The sequence below is a fragment of the Eumetopias jubatus genome, unplaced genomic scaffold (assembly GCF_037043125.1).
Source record: "Eumetopias jubatus isolate StellerSeaLion01/CBP00866 unplaced genomic scaffold, mEumJub1_p1.0 scaffold_4, whole genome shotgun sequence".
Taxonomy (NCBI): Eukaryota; Metazoa; Chordata; class Mammalia; order Carnivora; family Otariidae; genus Eumetopias; species Eumetopias jubatus.
In genome coordinates this window covers 123,907,920-123,930,848 of record NW_028274810.1, presented here as the reverse complement: position 1 = coordinate 123,930,848, position 22,929 = coordinate 123,907,920, and the positions used below count along the sequence as shown (strand labels likewise).

The 22,929-nt window shown below is 37.9% G+C and overlaps 2 protein-coding genes across 9 annotated transcripts in view; one reads left to right on the top strand and one right to left on the bottom strand.

Annotated features, from left to right (window-relative positions):
* Nucleotides 1-1,183: 1,183 nt before the first annotated feature.
* On the top strand, nt 1,184-14,503 carry RNF139 (ring finger protein 139). Its single transcript, XM_028105681.2, has 2 exons — nt 1,184-1,735; nt 11,359-14,503. The coding sequence occupies exons 1-2, from the start codon at nt 1,555-1,557 to the stop codon at nt 13,170-13,172; spliced, it is 1,995 nt and encodes a 664-aa protein (XP_027961482.1). The 5' UTR covers nt 1,184-1,554; the 3' UTR covers nt 13,173-14,503.
* Nucleotides 1,978-22,929, bottom strand: part of TATDN1 (TatD DNase domain containing 1) — a 54,586-nt gene continuing 33,634 nt past the window's right edge. For 6 of the 8 annotated variants that reach the window (XM_028105682.2, XM_028105684.2, XM_028105687.1 and 3 more), the window contains 3 exons: nt 19,090-19,160; nt 17,352-17,478; nt 14,023-14,204 (listed from right to left, as the gene is read on the bottom strand). In XM_028105682.2, the coding sequence (XP_027961483.2) occupies nt 14,108-14,204; nt 17,352-17,478; nt 19,090-19,160 (295 nt within the window). In that variant the 3' untranslated portion in view covers nt 14,023-14,107. Of the gene's footprint in view, nt 2,222-14,022; nt 14,205-17,351; nt 17,479-19,089; nt 19,161-22,929 lie in introns of those variants that run through there. The other 2 variants (XM_088022764.1, XR_015768088.1) reach the window with 2 other exon arrangements.

Sequence of the window (22,929 nt, the reverse complement as noted above, 5' to 3'; positions counted from 1 at the left end):
TGTAGATCCCTGATACGAATGGATAGCAGAGGGGTTTGGGCTAGAAGCCCAGATGAGTCAGGTTCTTCCTGTTTTATCTCCCTTAAGATGGCTGGGTTAGTAAAGCAAAAAACAAACAAAAACCAAAACAAAAAAAATAATTTTGTAGAGAAGTGACAAAAGAAAAAGGGGTTTAGGCTTTCAGGGATGGCTAACTTGTGGTGAGGTAGACGTATGGGGGAAACTAAAGGAAGGTAAGGCTTCCTTTAGTAAGGTTTGTGGGTGGTTGAGAGTCTAAGTGTCGCCCTCTTCTTGGTAAGGGAGAGGGCGACACCTTTACAAATGGAAATTTATGCCCCGCTTTTTAGACAAATGGTGGCAGCGAGGAGGGCAGGCAGGGATCTTAAAAAATTTAAGCTTCTGCTGTTTCTCAACTACCTTCCGCTCAAAATAATCCTTATGTCAAAGTGGCATATTTTGGGGTGGCATATTCTGATCCCCTACAAAAACTTAATTATGGCTTCTTCCCAGAGGAGGAAAGAAGGGATTTCCTGGGTGCGCTTACCTCAAAGACTAGAAACAGTGAGGCCTGGGTTCTTGCCCTTAAATCACAGTGGCCCTTAACATTAGCAAAATGCGGCCGATGAGCGTCCTCAGTTCTGTCCAATCGGGTAGAAGGTAGGAAAGGTGATGTGCAAAGAGATGAAGGGATGCTTTTCTTGGCAGCGACTACCACACCTAGCCCAGTGCCACGTAGTGCGGCCGCTGCAGAAAGCGCGCTTAGCGACGCTCCCGCAGGACCCCAGGCGGCCTCGCAGGTATTTTCCCTGGAATGTTGGCCCTCTCCCAGATCCTGCCTCCGGGTGGAGTTGGGGTAGGTCTGGCGGGCGGCGTCCTTTGCTTTCTTCCTCCCAAGGAGCTCTGAACCACGTTTATAGGATGTTTAATGGACTACAATAAAACAGCTAATAATTCCCGCTCACGGAAGCAGGGAGTCCCCAGCTCAACCGACGCTGACTTCGCCTCCTGTGAAGAAGCCAGTCAGTCAAGAGGGCGCGGCTGCCGGAAGGCGCCTGCGCCATGGGGTCGCGCCAAAGCCGCGAAGGTGGGCGGAAACCATAGAAACACTGCGAGACGATTGCTACGCCGTGCGCGATGACGTTTGGGGAGCGCCCCCAGCGCCGGATTATGATGCAATCAGCGGCGCGGGCTCCGCGGTCTCGCGTGACCGCGGGCGCAGCCGCCTGGCCTCCAAACAGCAGCAACGGCAGAGGCAGGCGGGCGAGGTCAAGATGGTGGCTCCGCGGGCGGGGGAGGTGTTGGAGGGAGGAGGAGCCAGACCTTAGCCGACCGGAAACACCGACACCCAGAGGCCTCCCGGGAGCCGCCGCCGCTGCCTCCGCCGCCTGCTCCAGCTCAAGAGAGGCGAGCGGGCGGCGGGGCGGGCCGTAAGAGAGCAGAGGGGGGAGGGCGGGGGCGGAGTCGCCCGCCTTAGCCCCCGCCCCTGGCCGCGGTCCCGGGCCCTGCCCCGCGCGGCCCTGCCCGGCTCGCCCAGCCCCGGTGTGGCAGCGGCTCATGGCGGCGGTGGGGCCCCCGCAGCAGCAGGTGCGGATGGCCCATCAGCAGGTCTGGGCGGCGCTCGAGGTGGCGCTCCGGGTGCCCTGCCTCTACATCATCGACGCCATCTTCAACTCCTACTACGATTCCAGCCAAAGCCGGTTCTGCATCGGGCTCCAGATCTTCCTCCGGCTCCTTGGTAAGGGGAACGGGGTAGCTTGCGTCCCGGATGGCTTTGAGGGCCGAAACGTGCTTTAGGGAGCGGGCACGGTGCGCAAGCTGTGGATAGTGTGTGTATGTGTATTTGAGAACCAGTTTCTTCGCCAATAGGGGCGTCTTTGCAGGTTGGGAAGGGGGGAAGAGATGACACTTACCTCAGAGTTGACAGCGGAGCGGTCCTCCTAAAGAGTCAGCCCTCTTTCATTTTTGCACCCGAGGGTGGGGAGAAAGCATGGATGTGTGAGCATGCGGCTCTTTGCCTGCTGTTTCCCTTGGGAAATGAGTGCTGGCTTGCCGCGTCTTATGCGACAGCCTTAGAAAAATAGCAACTATTTGCCCCGGTCTCGCCGTGTGACCTTGGACTTGTAGTGCCAAAACCTGGGCCTCAGTTTCCCTCTTTTCCAAATGGAGAGTACTCGTATGTTGTCACTTCTGTATCCACGAGGTCCACATGATCGTGAAGTGTCTGCGGTAAAGGACATCCAAAAGAGACAGGGTTTTGAATGTCAGATCTTGAAACCATTGCTAAAAATGCTCATGAAGAAGGTGATGCTTGTAACGAGTCCTAAAATTTTCCATAAATAGAGAAGTATTGAAAATGGCTATAAAAACGTGGCTAGAAAGTCCTGAGACTTTTCCAAAAGAGACTTCTGAAAATCAGTGTCCTTGTTGTATATGAATGGAGTGTTAAAAATATCTTGTTTCACTCCCCATCTTCACTTGCATTACCAGAGTGAGAAGCATTTATGCATAAAAGAATTTTTTAAAGTAATTGAAACTTGGCAAATTTTGTTGATGAGGTAATTGTGATCAGTTTTTAGTAGGCTTGTGATTTTGAAGTTTGCTGAGGAAGGGTTGATGATGAGATCCTTAACCAAGCCTTTCTGAATTAGGAGCCATCTGTTGCTTCTTTATTCCCCCCCCCCCCGCCAAAATTTTGAGTTTTGTTATTAGCAATAAATAACATTTTGTTTGGTACTTTACTTTTGTAAAGCATAAACGTCCCTCAGAGGTGGATTGTGTCGTTCTCATTTTTTTAAATGACGAAACTGAGGGGCATAGAGGTTTAGTGTGTTTTGCTTTTGATATACAGCAATTAAGTGGTTGTCAGGGCCTAGGCTTAAAAATCTTCTGACATCAAGTGTGGTTCACTTTCAGCTGCTATCCAGATACAGAATGATATAGTAATGATCATATGCTAGATCTTTAACAGATGTGAAAGTGATGTTCTTTAGCACAAGATTTCTCAGTAACACACAAGCTATTTAATTCCAGTCATTCCTACTTATCACTGCGAAAGTGTAATGCCCTCATTATTTGTAGCAAAAGTGGAGCTGTATGATTTCACAGCCTATACAAATATGGAATCATCATGTTCGACATAACATGTGTCAGTTACACCTCAGCTTAAAAAGAAAGCATTCACTAGTTTTAATCTTTCATACTTAACGTATTTTGCTTAATTTTGGTAATCATGGGTAAAGTGATTTCAGTTAAATAACGTTAAAGTAAAATTAATAAGGGGGACCTCTTGGGAAGGCATTTTATTTCTGCCAGTTAGAAACCACTCATCATGATCATAAATTAACAGGCAGTTCCTTATCTCAGTATAGTTGCTTAGGGGTTCCAGCTGAGCCTGACAAGCTGCCAACCCTCTTTCCCCGCCATACCTACCCACATTTGTTGATGATATATGCATGCAGGCAAGATCTATGCCAATTCTTGGTATGGAGAGAAACGGAGAAAAATTATCATTTCTATTCCTTAACTCCACAGGATGGGAGAGAGCTTGCTAGAGAGAGAACAGAAGCTAACAGACTTCTAGGGAACTTTATCAATTTTGGGAATAACCCAAGTGCTGCTTTGGAAACTAACCGAATATAACATAGACAAAGGGGATGGGGGGATGACTTTCCTTCTGTTTTGAGAGGAAGTCATGATGGAGCAAAAAAAAAAAAAAGTAAAAAACCCCAAAAACGAAACAGCTGTGTTTGAGAGGATTCATGTATTCATTGGCAAATAGTGTAGCCACTGCCTTGAATGTTCTTTTGGCCTGTGACTACATATCCTCTGACAATCCCTTTGTGACCAGGTGCTTTAATGCAGTGCTCTCAGAGTTGAGCTTTAGGCTAAGGAGCTTTAAGGAAAAGGGAGTATTTTCCTTATTAAATCATTTGTAGTTTAAGAACACTAAACAGTAATTTTGGTATTTTCCTTGTCATTCATGCTTATTTTTGTAGTAAATCATGGAAGTTTGTATTTGACAAGTTAAGTAGAATGTGACCTCAGGCGAGTTATTTAACTGCTCTGTACCCCTCTTTGCTTACCTTTACGTTTTTAAAGTTGGGCAATAATGGTCTGTCATAAGGTGTTAAGGATAATAAATGAGTTAGGATGTAAGTTCTCAGAATAGTACCTGGGACCTAGTATAGGCTACTAAGTGTTAGCTCTTAATAAGCTTGATAACTTTAAAAAAATATTTCCATACTTCATTTAAGATGGTACAGATATTTTGGTCTTTAGAAGGCATCAGCGTAATTTTGGTGCTTTGTTCCCAGAATTTTTGTTCACACTTTGTGAGAAATACAAAATATTTTCCAAATCTATTACCTGGACCGCCCCTTACTTTATGCTAGTGTAGTTTGCCAAATTTTCACATTTGTGAGAATGATAAAAAAATTTTTTTAAGATTTATTCATTTTAGAGAGGGAGCACAAGTGGGAGAGGGAGAGAATCCCAAGTAGACTCCCCACTGAGTGCAGAGCCTGACAACGGGGCTCCATCTCACGACCCTGAGATCTTGACCTGAGCTGAAACCAAGAATCAGACACTTAACAGACTGCACCACCCAGGTGCCCCGAGAATGATAAAATTATTAAAAACTGGTTTTCTTGCTAAAAATTCACCCTGAATAAAAACAAATGTCTTCAATATTTGAGGCCCATTCAATGAGGCAGCTATTGTTGTTATTGAAAGTGACAGGTTTGTGTGTAAAAGATACCAAAGGATAGTTGAAATTAATTGTTCTACACCTGGTCAGTTTTTTTTTTTAATAATTGTAGATCTCTCAGTATTCTATATAAATCTCAAAACTTGTCAGTCTCACCTTTTTCTTTAAAATGAGATTGTAAAAATGGAAATCTATTCTCTAAAAAGCATTACCAATTTTATATCTCATCTCTAAAGAATTAACTCCCCTCCCCCTACAGAAAAGTACTATCGCTGCACTTTTGGTATCAAACTAATATGAGAATTTCAGCAGATCAGAATATAAAGCATCTCATTTTAGAGATCCAAATAAAATCAAATCACAGTATATAGAGTATTTAAGAATATTAAGCTATCCTTAGGAGGTGTTAAATGCTAAATGAAACGTAACCCAGTGCAGCATAATACTGAATTAACAAATCTAAATCCAAGGCAGAAAATACAAGCATAGGAGTTTAATAGTATTACTCATGTAATGATAATTCATTGAAGTGGAAAGGCCTTTCTAAACACACAAAACCCCAGAATTACAAGGGAAAATTCGATAAATCTGAATACATAAAAAAAAACTTTCTTATGACAAAACTTTTTTAGCTCTTTTAAATGACAAACTGAGGATACTATTCGCATATGAAATTGAATAAAAGTTTTACTCTCTTTAAGAAAAATGTATACTCCTAGAGAAAAATGGGTCCAGGATAAGCAGTTCCCAATAAATGAAATGCAAGTGGTCAGTATGCAAAACAAAAATAACTCAGCCTCATTTATAATGAAAGAAATGCAGTCAGAACAAAATTTCAGTTATCAGATTGGTGAAGAGTTCAACATTCATATAAAAACTAGTTTGTCAAAGGTGTGGGGAAATGAGTAAAGTTATACAATTTTGGTGTGCTGTCACTTCTGTGTAAAGGCTTTTGGCACTAGCTATTGAAATTCATCATACACCTTTTGACTCAGAATTCTAAGAATTTTACCTAGAGACATAGTTGTACTTGTTCAAAGACTATGGGAAAGGATTTTCATTGCAGCATTGTTGGTAATAACAAAATAGTTAATCTAAATATCTGTTAAAAGGGAATCTGTTCTTTTATTAGCTTTAGACATACAATAACTTTTTTTGAAAAGAAAGAATTATTTTTGGTGCTGTAGAAAGAACTCAGAAAACCTTTGAAGTGAGAAAACATTGAAGCGGTAGTAATTTTGAAACGATAGGGACAGGTTAGGAATTCTCAACAACACTATTGACGTTTTGGACTGGGTAATTCTTGGGGAGGTGGGGGGTGCTGTTCTGTGAATTGTAGGATTTTTAGCAGTGTCCTTGTCTTCTACCCATTGCATATCCATTAGCACCCTTCTTCCCCCTTTTGTGATTGCTAAAAATGTCTCTAGATACTTAGATATTACCAAATGCCTGGTGTGGGGGTAGGGAGGTGGGGTTGGTGCAAAATCTTATCCTTGTTAAGAATCACTGAGATCAACAATAGACCAATAGCACAGAATAGAAAGCCCAGAAACAGTGCACCCATGTATATAGAGAAACCTGATGTGTTTGAGTTAGCATTGAAGTATATTCATTGAGGTAAATATAGACTATTCAGGTAATGGTGATTTAGTTGTATGGAAAATATACTGGATCCCTAACTACCAGTATATAAACAATTCTAAGTGGCCTAATACCTAAATGTGAAAAGCAGAACTTTAAAATTTTTAGAAGAAAATATATGAGAATACAGAGGTTTTTGGTTTTTAGAGTAAGGGAGAAATTCTTTAAAAATATATGAAAGTCGGGATGCCTGGGTGGCTCATTCGGTTAAGCATCTGCCTTCAGCTCAGGTCATGATCCCTGGGTCCTGGGATGGAGTCCTGCATCAGGCTCCTTGCTCAGCAGGGAGCCTGTTTCTCCCTCTGCCTGCCCCTCCCCCTGCTTGTGCGATCTCCTCTCTCTCTGACAAATACATTTAAAAATATATGAAAGTCAGGGCGCCTGGTAGCTCAGTTCGTTAAGCCTCGGACTCTTGATTTTGGTTCAGGTCATGATCTCTGGGTTCTGAGATTGAGCCCTGCATCAGGCTCCGTGCTGGGTGTGGAGCCTCCTTAAGAGTCTCTCTCTCCCTTTCCCACTGTCCCTCTACTCCTCAAAAAAGAACACATACACACACACGTACATACACATATATTTGAAAGTAAATTTATAAATAAAGATTGATAAATCCAACAACATTAAAATTAAAAACGTAAAAAATAAAAAACGTGAAAAGACCAGCCACATACCTGGAGAAGATACTTGCAGTACAGGTAACTGACAAAGAATTTGTAGTCAGATTATTTTTAAGTGTCTACAACTCAAGAAGGAAAAACAACTCCATAGATGAATGGGCAAAAGATAAATTGGCAGTTCAGAGGAAGAAACATGAATGGCCAATAAATTGGAAGATACCTTCTTTGATAAGTAATCAGAAATGCATTTTTTTTTTAGGGAGGTAAAAAGTAAAAAAGGTAAAAAAATCTCCACGTTTACAATGAGATCCCCTTTGGGTAAAAAGCAAAAAAGAACGTGTTTATGAATATATTTATGAAAAACTTTGTTTTATTCTTCCTCTAATACCTATAAGGTTTACTTTAAAAAATTATATTCAGATTTCTTTTTAATAAAAACATGTTAAAAATCTTAGAAGCAAAAACTTAGTGTTCTGATTAATAAAAGAGTTAGAATACCCTTTTTAACCCAAAATGAGAGTTTGATAGAAAAATTTTCTCTATGCTCTGGTTTATCAAGTATACCTATAGATTAACATTTCAAGATATTTTATTTGTCCACATTTCATTGCTGAGGGCTCCCTTTGGATTAAGGTAATCATAACATTTCTGTGCTGTTCCATCTTTACTCTGTTAGGCATTTAAATGTTTTTCCACAGTTTTCTTTAGCTCATGTTTAAAAGGTCCTTAAAGATACCTGGATAGTTATAAATATAATGTCTTATTTCCTTCTAATTTATAGTCCTAAATTTCCAGACAAGGTTAAAGAAGGTATGAATGTGTTTTACACATAAAGGGGTTAAATGCTTTGTTGTACACTGTGCCTGGGTAGTGTTTGTTTTGTTTGCTTGTTTCTGATAGTCAAATTGCAAAGGTCCTTCCTGAACTCTCTCCTGAATTGAGTTCTATGTATCTTCAAAGTTCCTGAATTGATTTTGCTCCTTGCCTGTTTTCCTACCCTGAAGACTTCAGTAAAACTCCAGTCACTGGAGAACTGGATCCCTGAGATGTGCTTTCAGTTACTTCTATTCTCCAGTGTCCCACGGTGATTTTTCTTCATAAAGTAGCATTTATATATAGTCTTGATTACTTCTTCGGATCACTCTTAAATCCTAATGAGAAACTACACCTGGGCTTAATTTTCTTAGGCCTCTCGGATAAATACCAAGAGTTTTATATCTGAAGTTGTGAAAAGGCAACAAACTTTGATGCTATTGACAATACTCCCTAAAGTATTGGAGGAGTGTTACTGGAGAGATCTCTGTGAAATTAGAGCTGATTTTTCCTACATTCCATACATAGGAACATGAGTATAAAAGAAAAATGTAAGCACCTTACATACATGCAACTTTTGGGTAGGAATTAAAATAATTTTGTACTATTCTTGAAATGTTTCATCATTATGTCTTGGGGTATAATTTTAATCAAGAGAAGAGTGGTATCTTTTTTTTTTTTTAAATTCATTTGAGACAGAGAGGGCATGAGCAGGAGGAGAGGCAGAAGCAAACTCCCTGCTGAGCAGGGAGCCCTACGTGGGGCTCATTCCCAGGATCTGGAGATCATGACCTGAGCTGAAGGCAGAAGCTTAACCATCTGAGCCACCCAGGCGCCCCGAGAAGAGTGGTATCTTACTGTTATTTGCTAGGATACATCCAGACTTTGAGTATAGTCTCACTACATTGTCTATCATCTCTTCCCCTTTTGTCCCTTTGATACATTTGCATGAAGCAAAATACACTTTTTCTACAGAAACATTTCTAAAAATCAAATCATTCCTTCATTTGTGTGTAAAAATAAGCTTCAAGGAAAAAAGCTATTAGAATAAAAAGGACTGGTTTATAAATTACAGCAGAGTTCATGAATATTCACAGGTAAAGATTAATTTACCCCTTTGTGAATAGCAAGTTGACAAAAAAACAGTCCCTGTTTGGCTTTCTCCTTATAAGTGGCATAAAATAGAACTTAACTTATTTGGGTGTTGTTTTGACTTGTTTTAGGAGATTGAGTTTTGTCTCAGGAAAAATACTGACTTTTGTTTTTCTATGTAGAGAAAGCAAGATTACATATAGTGGCTTCCATTTCCTGTTACCTTATGGGAAAATGTTTCTAAACCTCCAAAAAAAGTTATTTTCTATTGAAAGGGCCTATTCCCAGCTGTCAACTCTTTGGGAGATTATTAATGGCCCATTTGTTCCAGGAATCAGATGGTTCTTATGCAGAAACTCATGTGTCTTTCAGGTGTTTGTGTCCTTTTCTCCTTTTCACAAATGACCTGACAGGTTGGCACAGGATAAATCTTAAGTTCATGGGGAAAGTCATCATTTAGAAGAACTAGCCCTTGCTTTTATATGCAATAGATTGTAAAATGCTTCTATTGTAATATGCAGTGTCCTTTCTTGATTACGTGCTGAAATAAGGTGGACAGATGATTAATTTGGGGTTTGCCACTTTTGCTGTACTCCAAGCTCTGGTTTCTCAGCTTTGTCTTAGCTTTTCATAGGTTTCAGTTTCCATGTGGGCTGCGTTTTGTGGTTGCCTTGAAAAATATAATCCAGAATTCTACATTAACATTTCCCTAGTTATTTCAATAAACAATGAAATAATTTATTTTCTGCAGAATATTTTGGGATTCATAACGTGCAAGGTAGAATCCTTGCTTGCTATCACAAGGATACATTATATAACAGGGTAGATGACCTCCTCAGATAACTACAAACTACAATATCAGGTAGTGTATGAGTATTGGGCATTTCACTGAGTTCTCTTGGTAATTTCAAAGATCAGTAACTATCAGAGAAAATTGGTCTACTGGATGGGTAGGATTTGAACAGTCAGGGATTTGGGAAGCTCACTGTAGCAGGCAAAAAGAAGAATGTAAACATACCTGCGGTTATGGCAGAGAAAGGGGTGTGTTGGAGAAAGTCTGGAGTGGTGGGGTGTGTGTGGGAAGGAATACCACATTGGATCCTTGAGTGGGTGGACAAGGAATGTAGATTTTTGTTGATAGTAATTTCAAGGGCTGCTGCTTTTGAGCAAAGAAATGCAGAAAGGCACTTTTTGGCTAGATGGGCTTGTAGATAGATTTGGACAAGAGTTTAGAGACTGGCTAACAGGTTGGTGTCACTGAGAAAAGGGGGGAGGTAACAGGTGTTAGTAGAATTGGCAAATAACTGTCAAAGTTTTAGGGTTCGGGGCTGGAGGTGGCATTAAGAGAATAATGGTACCTTTAACTGAAACTGGAAATCTCAAGAGTTATTTGAAGTCCGTTAGGTTTTAGAAATCTTGAGTGTTGCACTTGTAACGTAGAAGTGGAATCAGGTGTATATTTGGATATCCTTTCCATATTGAAACCTTGGGCAATAATGTTTATTGTGATCTCACAAAATTTGTCAGAGCACAAAGAAAGATGATGCTGGATGCGCATCACACATATCACACTATACTTTGTTACATATGGAGTGTGGGGGATACTTATTCCATTTTTTTAAAACATGCTTTGGTTTTCTGAATGTTTTTGTAATTTGAAGAATAAAAAGGGTTGACTGTAGTAAGAAATACAGTAATGTACAGGAAAAAGAACTTGGATGATGTTTCTGAAATCTGTCGGAAAGTATGTAGAGAGGGGAAAACAAAAGCCCCCCCCCCAAATTTAAGAAGCAGGAAAAATAAAAGCCAGCAGGAGTTCACTGAGAAAAAGGCGGCATTAGGTGTAAGTATAAAAGTTAAACACTTGATTTCCTAAAGAACACTTTTAAGAAAAAGAAATCTAAGATTTAATAGGAACAAATATTTGCATTTTGGTTATTTTTAGTGGTTATGAAATTATAAAGGACATGTTCTTTCAAGATTTAAAAACTTATTAAAATGTAGGTATCACTAATAACTAATCTTGAAGATCATTTAGTAATTTGGTGTCTGGATATATAGTACTACTTGAATTTGTAACTTAAAAGATAAGGAATAATATTTTAAAAAATAGTATGATTGGTCTGTTGAACTCTGACTTTACAAAACTTTTCATGGCCTTTAAACCTAAATTGTCTTGAGACTTAATGTTCATAACTTCGAAAATACTGTTATTTCCTAATTAAGGGAAGAGGGGCATAACTGTTAGTACAAAAACATTCTTAAAAATGTTGGTTAAGTGTCTGCCTTCTGCTCAGGTCATGATCTCGGGGTCCTGGGATTGCACCCCGCATGAGGCTCCCTGCTTAGCTGGGGTCTGCTTTTCCCTCTACCCCTTTCCCCGCTTGTGCTCGCACGGGCATTCTCTCTCTCTCTCAAATAAATAAAATCTTAAAAAAAATGTTGCACTCAAATGACCTTTCTTTCCTTCTTCTTCTTCTTTTTTTTTTTTAGGTATATTTGTATCCAGTATTGTTCTGATCTTGTCACAACGATCACTTTTCAAGTTTTACATGTACAGTTCAGCCTTTCTATTAGCTGCAACTTCAGTGTTGGTAAATTATTATGCTTCTTTGCACATTGACTTCTATGGTGCCTACAACACATCAGCTTTCGGAATTGAGCTGCTTCCTCGAAAAGGGCCCTCGCTGTGGATGGCACTCATCGTTCTACAGCTCACCTTAGGAATTGGATACATTACACTATTACAAATTCATTCCATCTATTCACAATTAATTATTTTGGATCTCTTGGTTCCTGTAATAGGCTTAATCACAGAACTCCCATTACACATCCGAGAGACTTTAGTTTTTACTTCTTCCTTGATTCTCACATTAAACACAGTGCTTGTCTTGGCAGTGAAACTTAAGTGGTTTTATTATTCTACACGATATGTTTATCTTTTGGTGAGGCACATGTATAGAATTTATGGATTACAGTTATTACTGGAGGACACATGGAAGAGGATTCGTTTCCCAGATATACTGAGAGTCTTTTGGCTAACGAGAATTACAGCTCAGGCTACAGTGTTGGTGTACATTTTAAGGATGGCAAATGAAACGGATTCCTTCTTTATTTCTTGGGATGACTTCTGGGACCTCATTTGCAATCTTATAATTAGTGGATGTGATTCTACACTAACTGTACTGGGCATGAGTGCTGTAATTTCCTCAATAGCCCATTATTTGGGCCTTGGAATATTGGCCTTTATTGGATCAACCGAAGAAGACGACAGGCGGCTTGGCTTCGTAGCACCTGTTTTATTTTTTATTTTGGCTCTTCAGACTGGTTTAAGTGGGCTAAGACCAGAAGAGAGACTTATTCGCTTAAGTAGAAACATGTGCCTTTTATTAACTGCAGTCCTGCATTTCATCCACGGAATGACAGACCCTGTATTAATGTCTCTCAGTGCCTCTCATGTGTCATCTTTCCGTAGACATTTTCCTGTGCTCTTTGTCTCTGCTTGCCTGTTTATTCTTCCTGTTTTACTCAGTTACATTCTTTGGCATCACTATGCACTAAATACATGGTTGTTCGCAGTTACAGCCTTTTGTGTGGAACTCTGCTTAAAAGTAATTGTTTCTCTCACTGTGTATACGTTATTCATGATTGATGGCTACTATAATGTCCTTTGGGAAAAGCTTGATGATTATGTCTACTATGTTCGTTCAACAGGCAATATAATTGAATTTATATTTGGAGTAGTAATGTTTGGAAATGGGGCTTACACTATGATGTTTGAGTCAGGAAGTAAAATTCGGGCTTGTATGATGTGTCTACATGCATATTTTAACATCTACTTACAAGCAAAAAATGGCTGGAAGACATTCATGAACCGTAGGACTGCTGTTAAGAAAATTAATTCACTTCCTGAAATAAAAGGGAGCCGCTTACAAGAAATAGATGATGTATGTGCAATCTGCTATCATGAGTTTACAACATCTGCTCGCATCACACCATGTAATCATTACTTCCATGCACTTTGCCTTCGGAAGTGGCTGTACATCCAAGATACTTGTCCAATGTGCCATCAGAAAGTGTACATCGAAGATGATATTAAGGATAATTCAAATATATCTAACAACAATGGATTTATTGCACCCAATGAAAATCCAGAGGAAGCTGTAAGAGAAGCTGCTGCTGAATCTGACAGGGAATTGAACGAAGATGACAGTACAGATTGTGATGATGATGTTCAAAGAGAAAGAAATGGAGTGATTCAGCACACAGGCCCAGCAGCTGAAGAACTTAATGATGATACTGATTAAAATAGCATTTACTAATCATTGAGGTTATTTGTTTAAAATTCAGTTCATCCAAAATGGAGTAATATGCTTCACTTCAGTGTGTAACCAAGCACAAAAACAGTATCCATGTTGAATCTGTGAATGGTTTTCCGTTTACTGTGATGTGCTACTGTAAATATACCTCTTTAATTACTTCTGGTCTCTTTGGTGACCTATTTAAATTTGTGTACATTATTGTACATAGAATAAAATGTTTTCACGTTTTTATGACAAAATTTGAACAAACAGCTTTTTAATAGATGTAATGATATAATACAGTGCGTCAACTGTGCCAAAGATTCCTCAATGAAAGCATATAAAAGTATCTAACTCTGGACCCTAGTTTTTCTTTAAAATGGGTGGGAAAATGAAAATGCAAATCAGAGGAAACCACATTAAGTCAAGGAAATAATTTGGACCAGAGGATAAAAGCTATACATGTAGAGTATTTTAAAACGAAGGAGAAAATAGGCTGCCAGAAGAGACTTTTTTGAAATCTGAGTGTAGCACGTGGCTGAGCTAGGTTCAAAAGTCATGATTCAGAGACTGTGTAAGAGTTGAGAAACAGGCTTTTATCAACTAAACTTTGGTATAAAAACCAGAATGTGCTAATTGTTTAATTTTGATGTAAATAAAACCAGTATATTTGTTGGCCATTCTGTTTGCAGTGTTGACATAAAATTGTCCTTTCAGACTTTTGAAGCGATTACAAAATATTTGGGAATTTTCATTGTTGTAAACTAAGACCTCAATTGATACTAAAATTCTGATCTGACTTGATGGATAAAAATGGGGGTATAGTATGTAGTAATATGGAATAACTCAAGACAACTTCCAGAGAATTCCTTTATTCAATCTTTCAGTAGGTTTTACCATGAAATTTTACATAAATGATGGGAAATGGAAAGAACATACCATCAGGAAAAAAATATTTTAATGGTGTTGTTATATAGTGTATTGGCTAATTCCAATGGATCCTGCTCTCTCACTGCTGACATTATCTCCAGTATTTGACTAAAAGAAAACAAAATGGTTCAATTTCCAGGTATATGCTCAGTTTTAAAGATACTAGTTTCCACATAAACTATTGTACTAGCACTCTTAACATAATAAGCTTAACAGGTATAAGGTTTTCAGCACCATCAACAGAAAAGTTTAACTGTTATATTTAAAATAGAGTAATCTGAGACAAACTTCTGGGGCAGTCTTGCATATAACTAGAGCCAAGGTCCAGGTTCAAATAAATTCGAAAACCAGCCCATATTATGTCAACCACAACTAATGGAACTAACCCAGTGAAAATGAAGAGTTCCTTTAAACTGTGGTCATTATGCATTCATTAGTGGGTCATAATGAGCTTTCAAAAAATAGACAAGGAAAAGTACATCACAGTAAGGGAAGTACTGTTTCATTTCTGTTTGGGTTTTATATATGTACATGTGTGCTGAGTCACAAGGTATTGTGGCATTGTGGGTATAGCAAAGTTTGAAAGCCACTGCTAAGAGAATTAGTCCCAGAAGCAGCAAGAATTTGGTGCATCATGACCAGCACAATGTCAGCAAAGGAAGTTAGAAGTTATTTACTTGGAACAATGTATTGTTATCGCGGTGGGGGGAGGAGAGATGCTTTCTCTTCCTGCACTTAATTCCCTGCAAGAGCGAGACTAGCCCAGGTGTCAAATCTTTCAGTCTGTGCCTAGAATAATAATCAGTAGTACTGTTCTCTAGCAATACTATATATAGATGTTTTTATACATGAATAAGAAGTTCTAAAGTCCAAATTAAACATTCAAATATTCGTTAAGATTTTCGTCCCTGGTATGGGTTTCTTAAATATGAACACCTAAAGGAATTAGAGATGAACTGGAATTTTTTAATTATATAATCGTAACGCAGCAGCCACACTTAATATGGACTAAATTTTTATCTGAGTAAGTCAAAATGTGCTAAAAGCAAATATATTAGCATTTAAATTGACAGTAAAGACCCAATTTTCTTAGTAGTAGACTACAGAATTTTCCTCTTATCTACTCAGTTGGAACTTACCTGCATAATACTGTGTGAAATCAGTATGATTCCTGCCACCCGTCTCCCTTTCAGTCCTTTCTCTATGCTGATACGCTACAGCTTTAAAAAAAAAAAAAAAAGAACCGCCCCTTTCCTGCTTAAAATCCTTTGAGTCCTGATGAAATCTGAACTACTAAGTTGGCATATGAGAGCCCTCACCAATCTGGTCTCACTGTACCTTCCTAGGCTTATCACTTACCCGTGCATCCTACTTTTTGCCACACTAAACTCACTGTTTTCCCCAGAGCAGCCAAGCCCTTCTGCAGTCCGCCTTTGCTTGAGGTGTTTGTCTTGGTCTGGCACAACACCCAGTTGTACCCCGTGAACAGCTGAAGTGTCACCTTAGCTGAGCTATTTCTCCTCAAGGAAGGCAGCTGCTATGTCCTAGGGTCCTCATCATATACTTACACCTCTGTAACAGCACTAACATCTTGGACTATACTTTCTACTTATTTGCTCCAGGAGGGTTAAGGATCCCTGTCTGATTCCTTCAATGTCTTATCCAAAGTGCCTGGCAGAATGTACCTAGTCATCTGGTGGACGGATGCAGGGCAGGGATTGTCCTGATTGTTCTAGGTAGCCTCAGTAACTTGTACCTTTCCTGACATGCAGGAGCTTCAAAATGTGTTTCAAGGAATTTAAAATCTAAAAGGGAAGCAAGATCTCTATAAAAATAATTAAAACATAAAAAAAATTGTTAATAGATGGGTTTGATAAAAATGACTTTGTAAGTAGGAATTAATTAGTAATTAGCATTAGACTAGAGGCATGTGTGTTTTTGAAATGTGGTTTAAAAATTTTCAGTTTGTAAATGCTGGCTTTCCCAAGCTCCGCCTCCTCAACTGGTATTCATGATTGCTGATGAAACTCAAGCTTTCTTGGTTCTTAACAGTCTGCATTTGGAAGACCTTAGAATTTTGTTTTTCAAATGTGTCTCTAAAGTCAACAGCAATATTGTACTTAACATTAAGGCAGTATATAAAACTGATGTGGATACACGGTTGGCAAATACTTCCCCTGAGCTGGTTACTAGAAAAATACCAGTTTCTTGTCTCTAGTGTCCTATTAAATCTTTATAAAGAATGATTCAGTAATAATTGTCTTCTGTCTTCTGACTGAATTTGCAACTACCTACATTTCATAAAAGTTACAAGTGATTCTTTACTAATCAGAATTTAAATACATTCCTCAGCCTATGGGTTTTAAAACATTCGGTTTTAAAATCTCTGCCAACACGAGCATGTTAATAAAGGAAAATCTTTCCAGTATAATTTTTATAGAATAAATCTGCAGTTCTCTGCCTGCTGAATTTTAGATCCGGCTTACCTAATACTCTTATCTGTTAAAAACTAAAAAAGTACATATGGAAGGAATTACTACAACCTAAAAGTAACAGTTCAGTTGCCTGAACTGGTAAACCATACTAGACTGATATAATCTATATTTAAATTATCTGCTTATGCAAACAAAAACTGGATGATGTGCCCATGAACATGATACAAACTTATCTTGTAAGTTATAAGCTCTATAGCTGCTTAACAGTTGGATGGTAAACAGCCCCTCTTTTCACATGCTATGTATTATAATCAAAAAATGATGCTGAATTACTGCTTGGTCCCCCTCCCCCACCTTTTGGGTTAGAAAAAGGAAATCCTTTCATAACTTGACCTTTTTGTTCAGAGGCTTCAAGAAATGTGTTACTACTTAGGTTTATTCAGGTTGTCAAATAATTTAAAATACACAAAAAGGTCTCCTGCTAAGAGTGTATTTTTTATAACCATCAGCAAGGAGGCTGCATGAGAATCTTTTTTTCCCTTTCCTACAAAATGACAAATGACCAAAATCACATGAAGTTTTCACTCCTGTAATTAAACCATTTTTAATGAGTTGAGAGGTTGAGATGATGGGAAAAGAGGAGCCTAGATAGAGCAGTTCAGGTGCAGAGCCTTCCAAATCACTGCATTAAAATGGTAGCTTTTGATGTGAACTTCATTTGGATGTCACCCAACTTTAATTCGGTCCCTTGAGTTCATTTTGTAAATGGCATTTGGTGTTGACTTTAATGTTCTGAAGACCATGAAAACAAAATACTTACATTATATGGCAGGGCTCATTCCTGTCTTTTACACAGTGCCCATTTTCCCACTTCTTTTTGGTAGGAAATGAAGTTTTTATGTATTTTGATCCAGCATGTGTACTTTTCACTCCACACCAAGGTGCGTCTAGAGTTAAGCAAAGATAGTAGTCTCTTATGAGGTTTATCTTTGAAATCACTGTTTTCTTAATTAACGTTATCAAATACATAACTTCTAAAATATAAGTCATGATTCACCTTTAAAAATGGTAAAACAACAATTCTAAGCACAAGATTAAACCTTGAACTGTACAAAATTTTAAATGCCTTTTAAAAAAATTTTAAGTGCTTTTTAAGACTCACTTTCATTACATTTTTTTCTGCTAACATTACTGTTGGTGTATGGCATACTTTAAAAAAAGAAAGCTAAAAGAAATACAAATTGTAACCTGAAAACATTTAAGTTAAGCCTCTATTTGCCTCTACAGAATGTGAAACAGTGGCTTTAAATACTGGCATTGGGGCATCGGGGTGGCTCAGTCGGTCATGATCCTGGGGTCTTGGGATCCAGCCCCACATCAGGCTCCCTGCTCAGCAGGGGAGTCTGCTTCTCCCTCTCCCTCTGCTCCTCCTCTCCGCTTATGTTCTCTAACTAAATCTTTTTTTAAAAAAATACTGGGATTATTCACTTACCTCTTTCTTTCATAAAGAATTATAAGAATTCACACATTTTACAAGCATTGTACTTTTTTTTTAATTTACCATATTAACCATTTTCTTTTCTTTTTTTTTTTTTTAAAGATTTTTCATTTATTTGACAGAAGAGCACAGCAGAGGGAATGGCAGAGGGAGAGGGAGAAGCAGGCTCTGCACTGAGCAGGGAGCCCGATGCGGACTCGATCCCAGGACCCTGGGATCATGACCTGAGCCCAAGGCAGAGGCTTAACCATCTGAGCCATCCAGGCGCCCTGCATTGTACTTTTAATAAGATCATTTCATTTTCATGACTCTCCAAGAAAATAAAGCTGATTTCTTCAGAATGGCTTAGTCTTGACTTTCCTAAAAAAGTCCCTATGTATAAGTAAAGCCTTGAGTTCAGGGTTAGGTAAAATGTTTAGCTTCTAAGCTTATTATAAGAGGCAACAGATTAATTTCTAAAATTCCTTGACTAAACCAGTTTGATTTAAATTCTTGTACCTTATTTGAAAAGTATTGTAGGGCGCCTGGGTGGCTCAGTTGGTTAAGCGACTGCCTTCGGCTCAGGTCATGATCCTGGAGTCCCGGGATCGAGTCCCACATCGGGCTCCCTGCTCAGCGGGGAGTCTGCCTCTCCCTCTGACCTTCTTCCCTCTCGTGCTCTCTCTCTACCATTCTCTCTCTCAATAAATAAAAATCTTAAAAAAAAAAAAGTATTGTAGAATTAAGCCATTACAATTTTACAAAAAAAATTCTGAAGTTTTTGAAACCCCAAGTGAGATAACTTCATTAAGACTACTTGTTTAATAAAATATTTATAATTACAACCCCCTTAGTTAAATATCCTAATATTCTTTTTTTAAGTGCTTAGGCTTAATCAGACTTCTAAAACTGAAAAACTTGATTGCATAAATACTTTTCTATCAATTGATAAAAAACCCAAAGGTTTTCTGAAAAGTATAACTGCTGAAGCTATGAGTGAGCTGTTTTAAAATTTTTTTTGTCTGGCTCTTTTTTGGTATGGTTTAATATGAAAATCAAAGTTCTAAGAGCATAAACTTACCAGTTTCAATCATTAGTTTTTCACTAGGTATTGACTTCAGAACTTCCAAATTAGCCTCAGTTTTCAGTGAGCTTAAAAAAAATTTATAGATATATTTAACCAACTTTTTTTCATATTACAAACTTATCTAAAACAGCTTACAAAACCTAAAGTCCCCAAACAAAACTTTGGTTGGCTAAAAGGGCAATATACACATTTCTATCCTTACAGAATCGATATTAGGATCTATTCTAACCACACTCTAGCAGGATGCAATTTTTTGTGTTTATCAGCTGACTGTCCAGTAACTTTCTGAATCAGTCTGTGTAAAACAACTTTTTCAAGAATTCGTTTGTTTCCCTGGGTAATTTGCATAACTTAGGCTCAAAATGCTGAGTTTGAAGGTATGGCCAGTTCTGTTATGGGCCAAATACTGCTCTGAAGGAATCGAAGTTAATGTTTCACTAATCAGCAATACAGTCTTCACAAAGGATGAAAATCACAATCCTAGAACTAGGAGTATGTAACAAGGAGATGTCCTTTTCCCCACATCTGGAAACAGGATCTTCCATTGCTCTTGACATTCTGAAGCTTAATGTGTCTGGGCAAGAAACTTTTTTCTTTCATTTAGGGGAGTTAGAACCCTTCCAATTTAGATCCTCCCCCCAACTCAGAAAAATTATGGGGTAAAGGAATTTTCCCCTTTTTTTTCTCTCTCTCATCTCTTTCTGGGACTTGTATTAGTCAGTTTTACAACTCCTGAATTGGTCTGCTATGGCCCTGTTTCTTTTATCCTTTCCTGGGAAATTAACTTTCATTTCCTTAACTTTCATTTTCAGACCCTGAGACAGACTGGATAATTGGTCCCAATTCTTCACTTTCCTTTAATAGAAATGTATCTGCACCCTTATGATGGTTCTTAGTAGGAAGGAGGAGGAGTTGAATCTGGCCATGGCCTCAAGACTTGCTTTGACCAGATGACATGGCCAGAGGCTTGAAAATGCACTTTTTTTTTTAATTGATGGCACTTTTGTGATCTGAAAGTAGCTTGCACTAAATAGCCATTACCTCTTCAGCCTGGGCACCCAGAATGAAAACCCAGCTCAGATCTGAATTCAACATGTGCCTGTGGCAGAGAGATCTGCCTCTATCAGTCAACCCTCAGCTGATCCTAAGACCCAGGAGTATGAAAAAATACTGTAATATGCCAGTGAGTTTTAGGATGGTTTGTTATATAATGTGATGATGATTAATACTGTTCTTATGTTATATTTTTAATTTTAGCATATATTTAACTTTTTATTATGGAGAGATTAAAATATATGTTAAAACTAGAATACAGAACCCCCATGTATTTATTACCCAGCCCCGATCTATTATCAACTCCTGGCTGATACTGTGCCATTCACTCATCCCAAACCTCTCCAGTATTATCTTGAAGGAAATTGAAAATGTTGCATAGTTTCAGCATTCTAGCATTTATTTCAGAAAATATTTTAGCATCTGTCTCTAAGCATGAAGTTTTTTTTTTAAATGTAACCACAATACTATTAATCATGCCTAAGAAAACCCAAGTCTTTTATCATAATATATCCAGTATTCAAACTGTCTTCAGTGTCCTACATTCTTCTTAAGTTTGTCTGACTAAGGATCCAAATGAGGGCCACACTGCAACTGGTCAGTGTTCTAAATCTCTTAACCTATTAAGTTTTCCTGCATCTCTTTTTCCCTTTAAAATTTGTTAAAGAAACCCAGTTGTTTGCCCTGAAGAGTTTCCCAGTCTTGATTTCATCTGTGTTCATCTGGATTTGTGTCTCTGGGCTCTGTATTCTGTTCCACTGATCTAGATGTCTGTTTAGTAGGTTCCTAATGTATGTTTTTTTTAGTAGAAGTATCGTGGACATACAATATTATATTAGTTGTAGGTGTAAACCATAGAGATTTGACATTTGTTTACATCACCAAATACCGTAAGTGTAACCATCTGTCACCATACAAACTTATTAGAATATTATTGACTATCTTCTCTATATTGTGCTTTGCATCCACATGACTAATTTGTAACTGGAGTTTGTACCTCAGTACCCTTAAAACAGCCACCAGTTCTCCATATTTTTGAGTTAAATGTTTTTTGTTTGCTCACTTATTTAAGTAGGCTCCACACTGGATGTACTTTATTTGAAAAGTATTGTAGAATTAAGCTATTACAAAGATGACACTGTGTAAAAAAAAAAAAAAAAAAATTCTCAAGTTTTTGAAACCCCAAGGTGAGATACATTAAGACTGCTTGTTTAATAAAATATTTATAATTACATCTCCTTAGTTACCACATACTCTGACATCCCATTTTTAAGTACTTAGGCTTAATCAACTTCTAAAATTGAAAAATGTGACTGCATAAATACTTGTGCCAGTACCACATAGTTTTGATTACTATAGCTTTGTAGGACAGTTTGAAATCTAGGATTGTGATTAACTGCACCTTTGTTCTTTTTCAAGATTACTTTGGATCTTCAGGGTGTTCTATGGTTCCGTGCACATTTTAGAATTTTAGTTCTGTGAAAAATACTATTGGTGTTTTGATAGGGATTGCACTGAATCTGTGGATTGCTTTGGGTTGAGTGGACATTTTAACAATATTAATTCTTCCAATCCATGAGCATGGTGTATCTTTACATTTATCTGTTTCATTCATCAGTGTCTTACAGTTTTCAGAGTATAGGTCTTTAACTTCTTTGGTTAAATTTATTCCTAGGTATTTTTTTCCTTTTTGACACAATTGTCAGTGGGACTGTTTTCTTAATTTCTCTTTCGGCTAGCTCATTTTAGTGTATAGAGACCCAACTGATTTTTGTATATTAACTTTCAATCCTGCAACTTTACTGAATTCATTTATTCTAATGGTTTTATGGTGGAGTCCTTAGGACTTTTTCTAAAAATACTACGTCACCTGCAAATAGTGACAGTTTTACTTCTTCCTTGCCAATCTGGATGCCTTTTCTTTTTCTTGTCTGATTGCTGTGGTTATGACTTCCAGTACTGTGTTGAATATGAGTGGCTAGAGTGGACATCCTTATATTGTTCCTAATCTCAGAGGAAAAGCTTTCAACTTTTCACCACTGATTATGATGTGGGTTTGTCATATATGACATATATGGTCTTTATTATATTGAGGTATGTTCCCTTTGTACCCACTTTGTTGAGAGTTTCTATCATGAGTGGATTTGTTGAATTTTGTCAAATGCTTTTTCTGTATCTATTGAGATCATATGATTTTTGTCCTTCATTTTGTTAATGTGCTGTTCAGTTGGCAGACATAACCATTCTTGCATGCCTGGAACAAATCCCACATGGTCGTGGTGAATGATCCTTTTAATTGAATTCAATTTGCTGATATTTTGTTGAGGAATGCTTTATCATGTTTATCAGGGATATTTGCTTGTAATTTTCTATTTTGTAGTGCCTTTGGTTTTGGTTACCAGGGTAATGCTGGTTTCATAGAATGAATTTGGAAGCATTCCTTCCTCTTCAATTTTTTGGAATAGTTTGGGAAGAAGAGGTATTAACACTTATTTAAATGTTTGGTAGGATTCACCTGTAAAGCCATATGCTTCCAGACTTTTGTTTTTTAGGAGTTTTTATCACCAGTTCAATTTCATTACTAGTGATCAGTCTGTTCAGATTTTGTTTCTTCCTAACTCGTTCTTGGAAGATTATATTTTTCTAGGAATTTATCCATTTCTTCTAGGTTGTCTGATTTGTTGGTGTATAATTTTTCAAAGTAGTCTCATAATCCACTGTATTTTGTGGTGTTGGCTGTTTCTTCCCCTTCATTTCTGATTTTGAGTCTTTTGTTTAAAA

Bases quoted from the DNA above. Each gene is read 5' to 3' on its own strand.
- RNF139 (XM_028105681.2), top strand. From the start codon at position 1,555: ATGGCGGCGGTGGGGCCCCCGCAGCAGCAGGTGCGGATGGCCCATCAG. The intron at 1,736-11,358 runs GTAAGGGGAACG...TTTTTTTTTTAG, and splicing joins GATCTTCCTCCGGCTCCTTG to GTATATTTGTATCCAGTATT.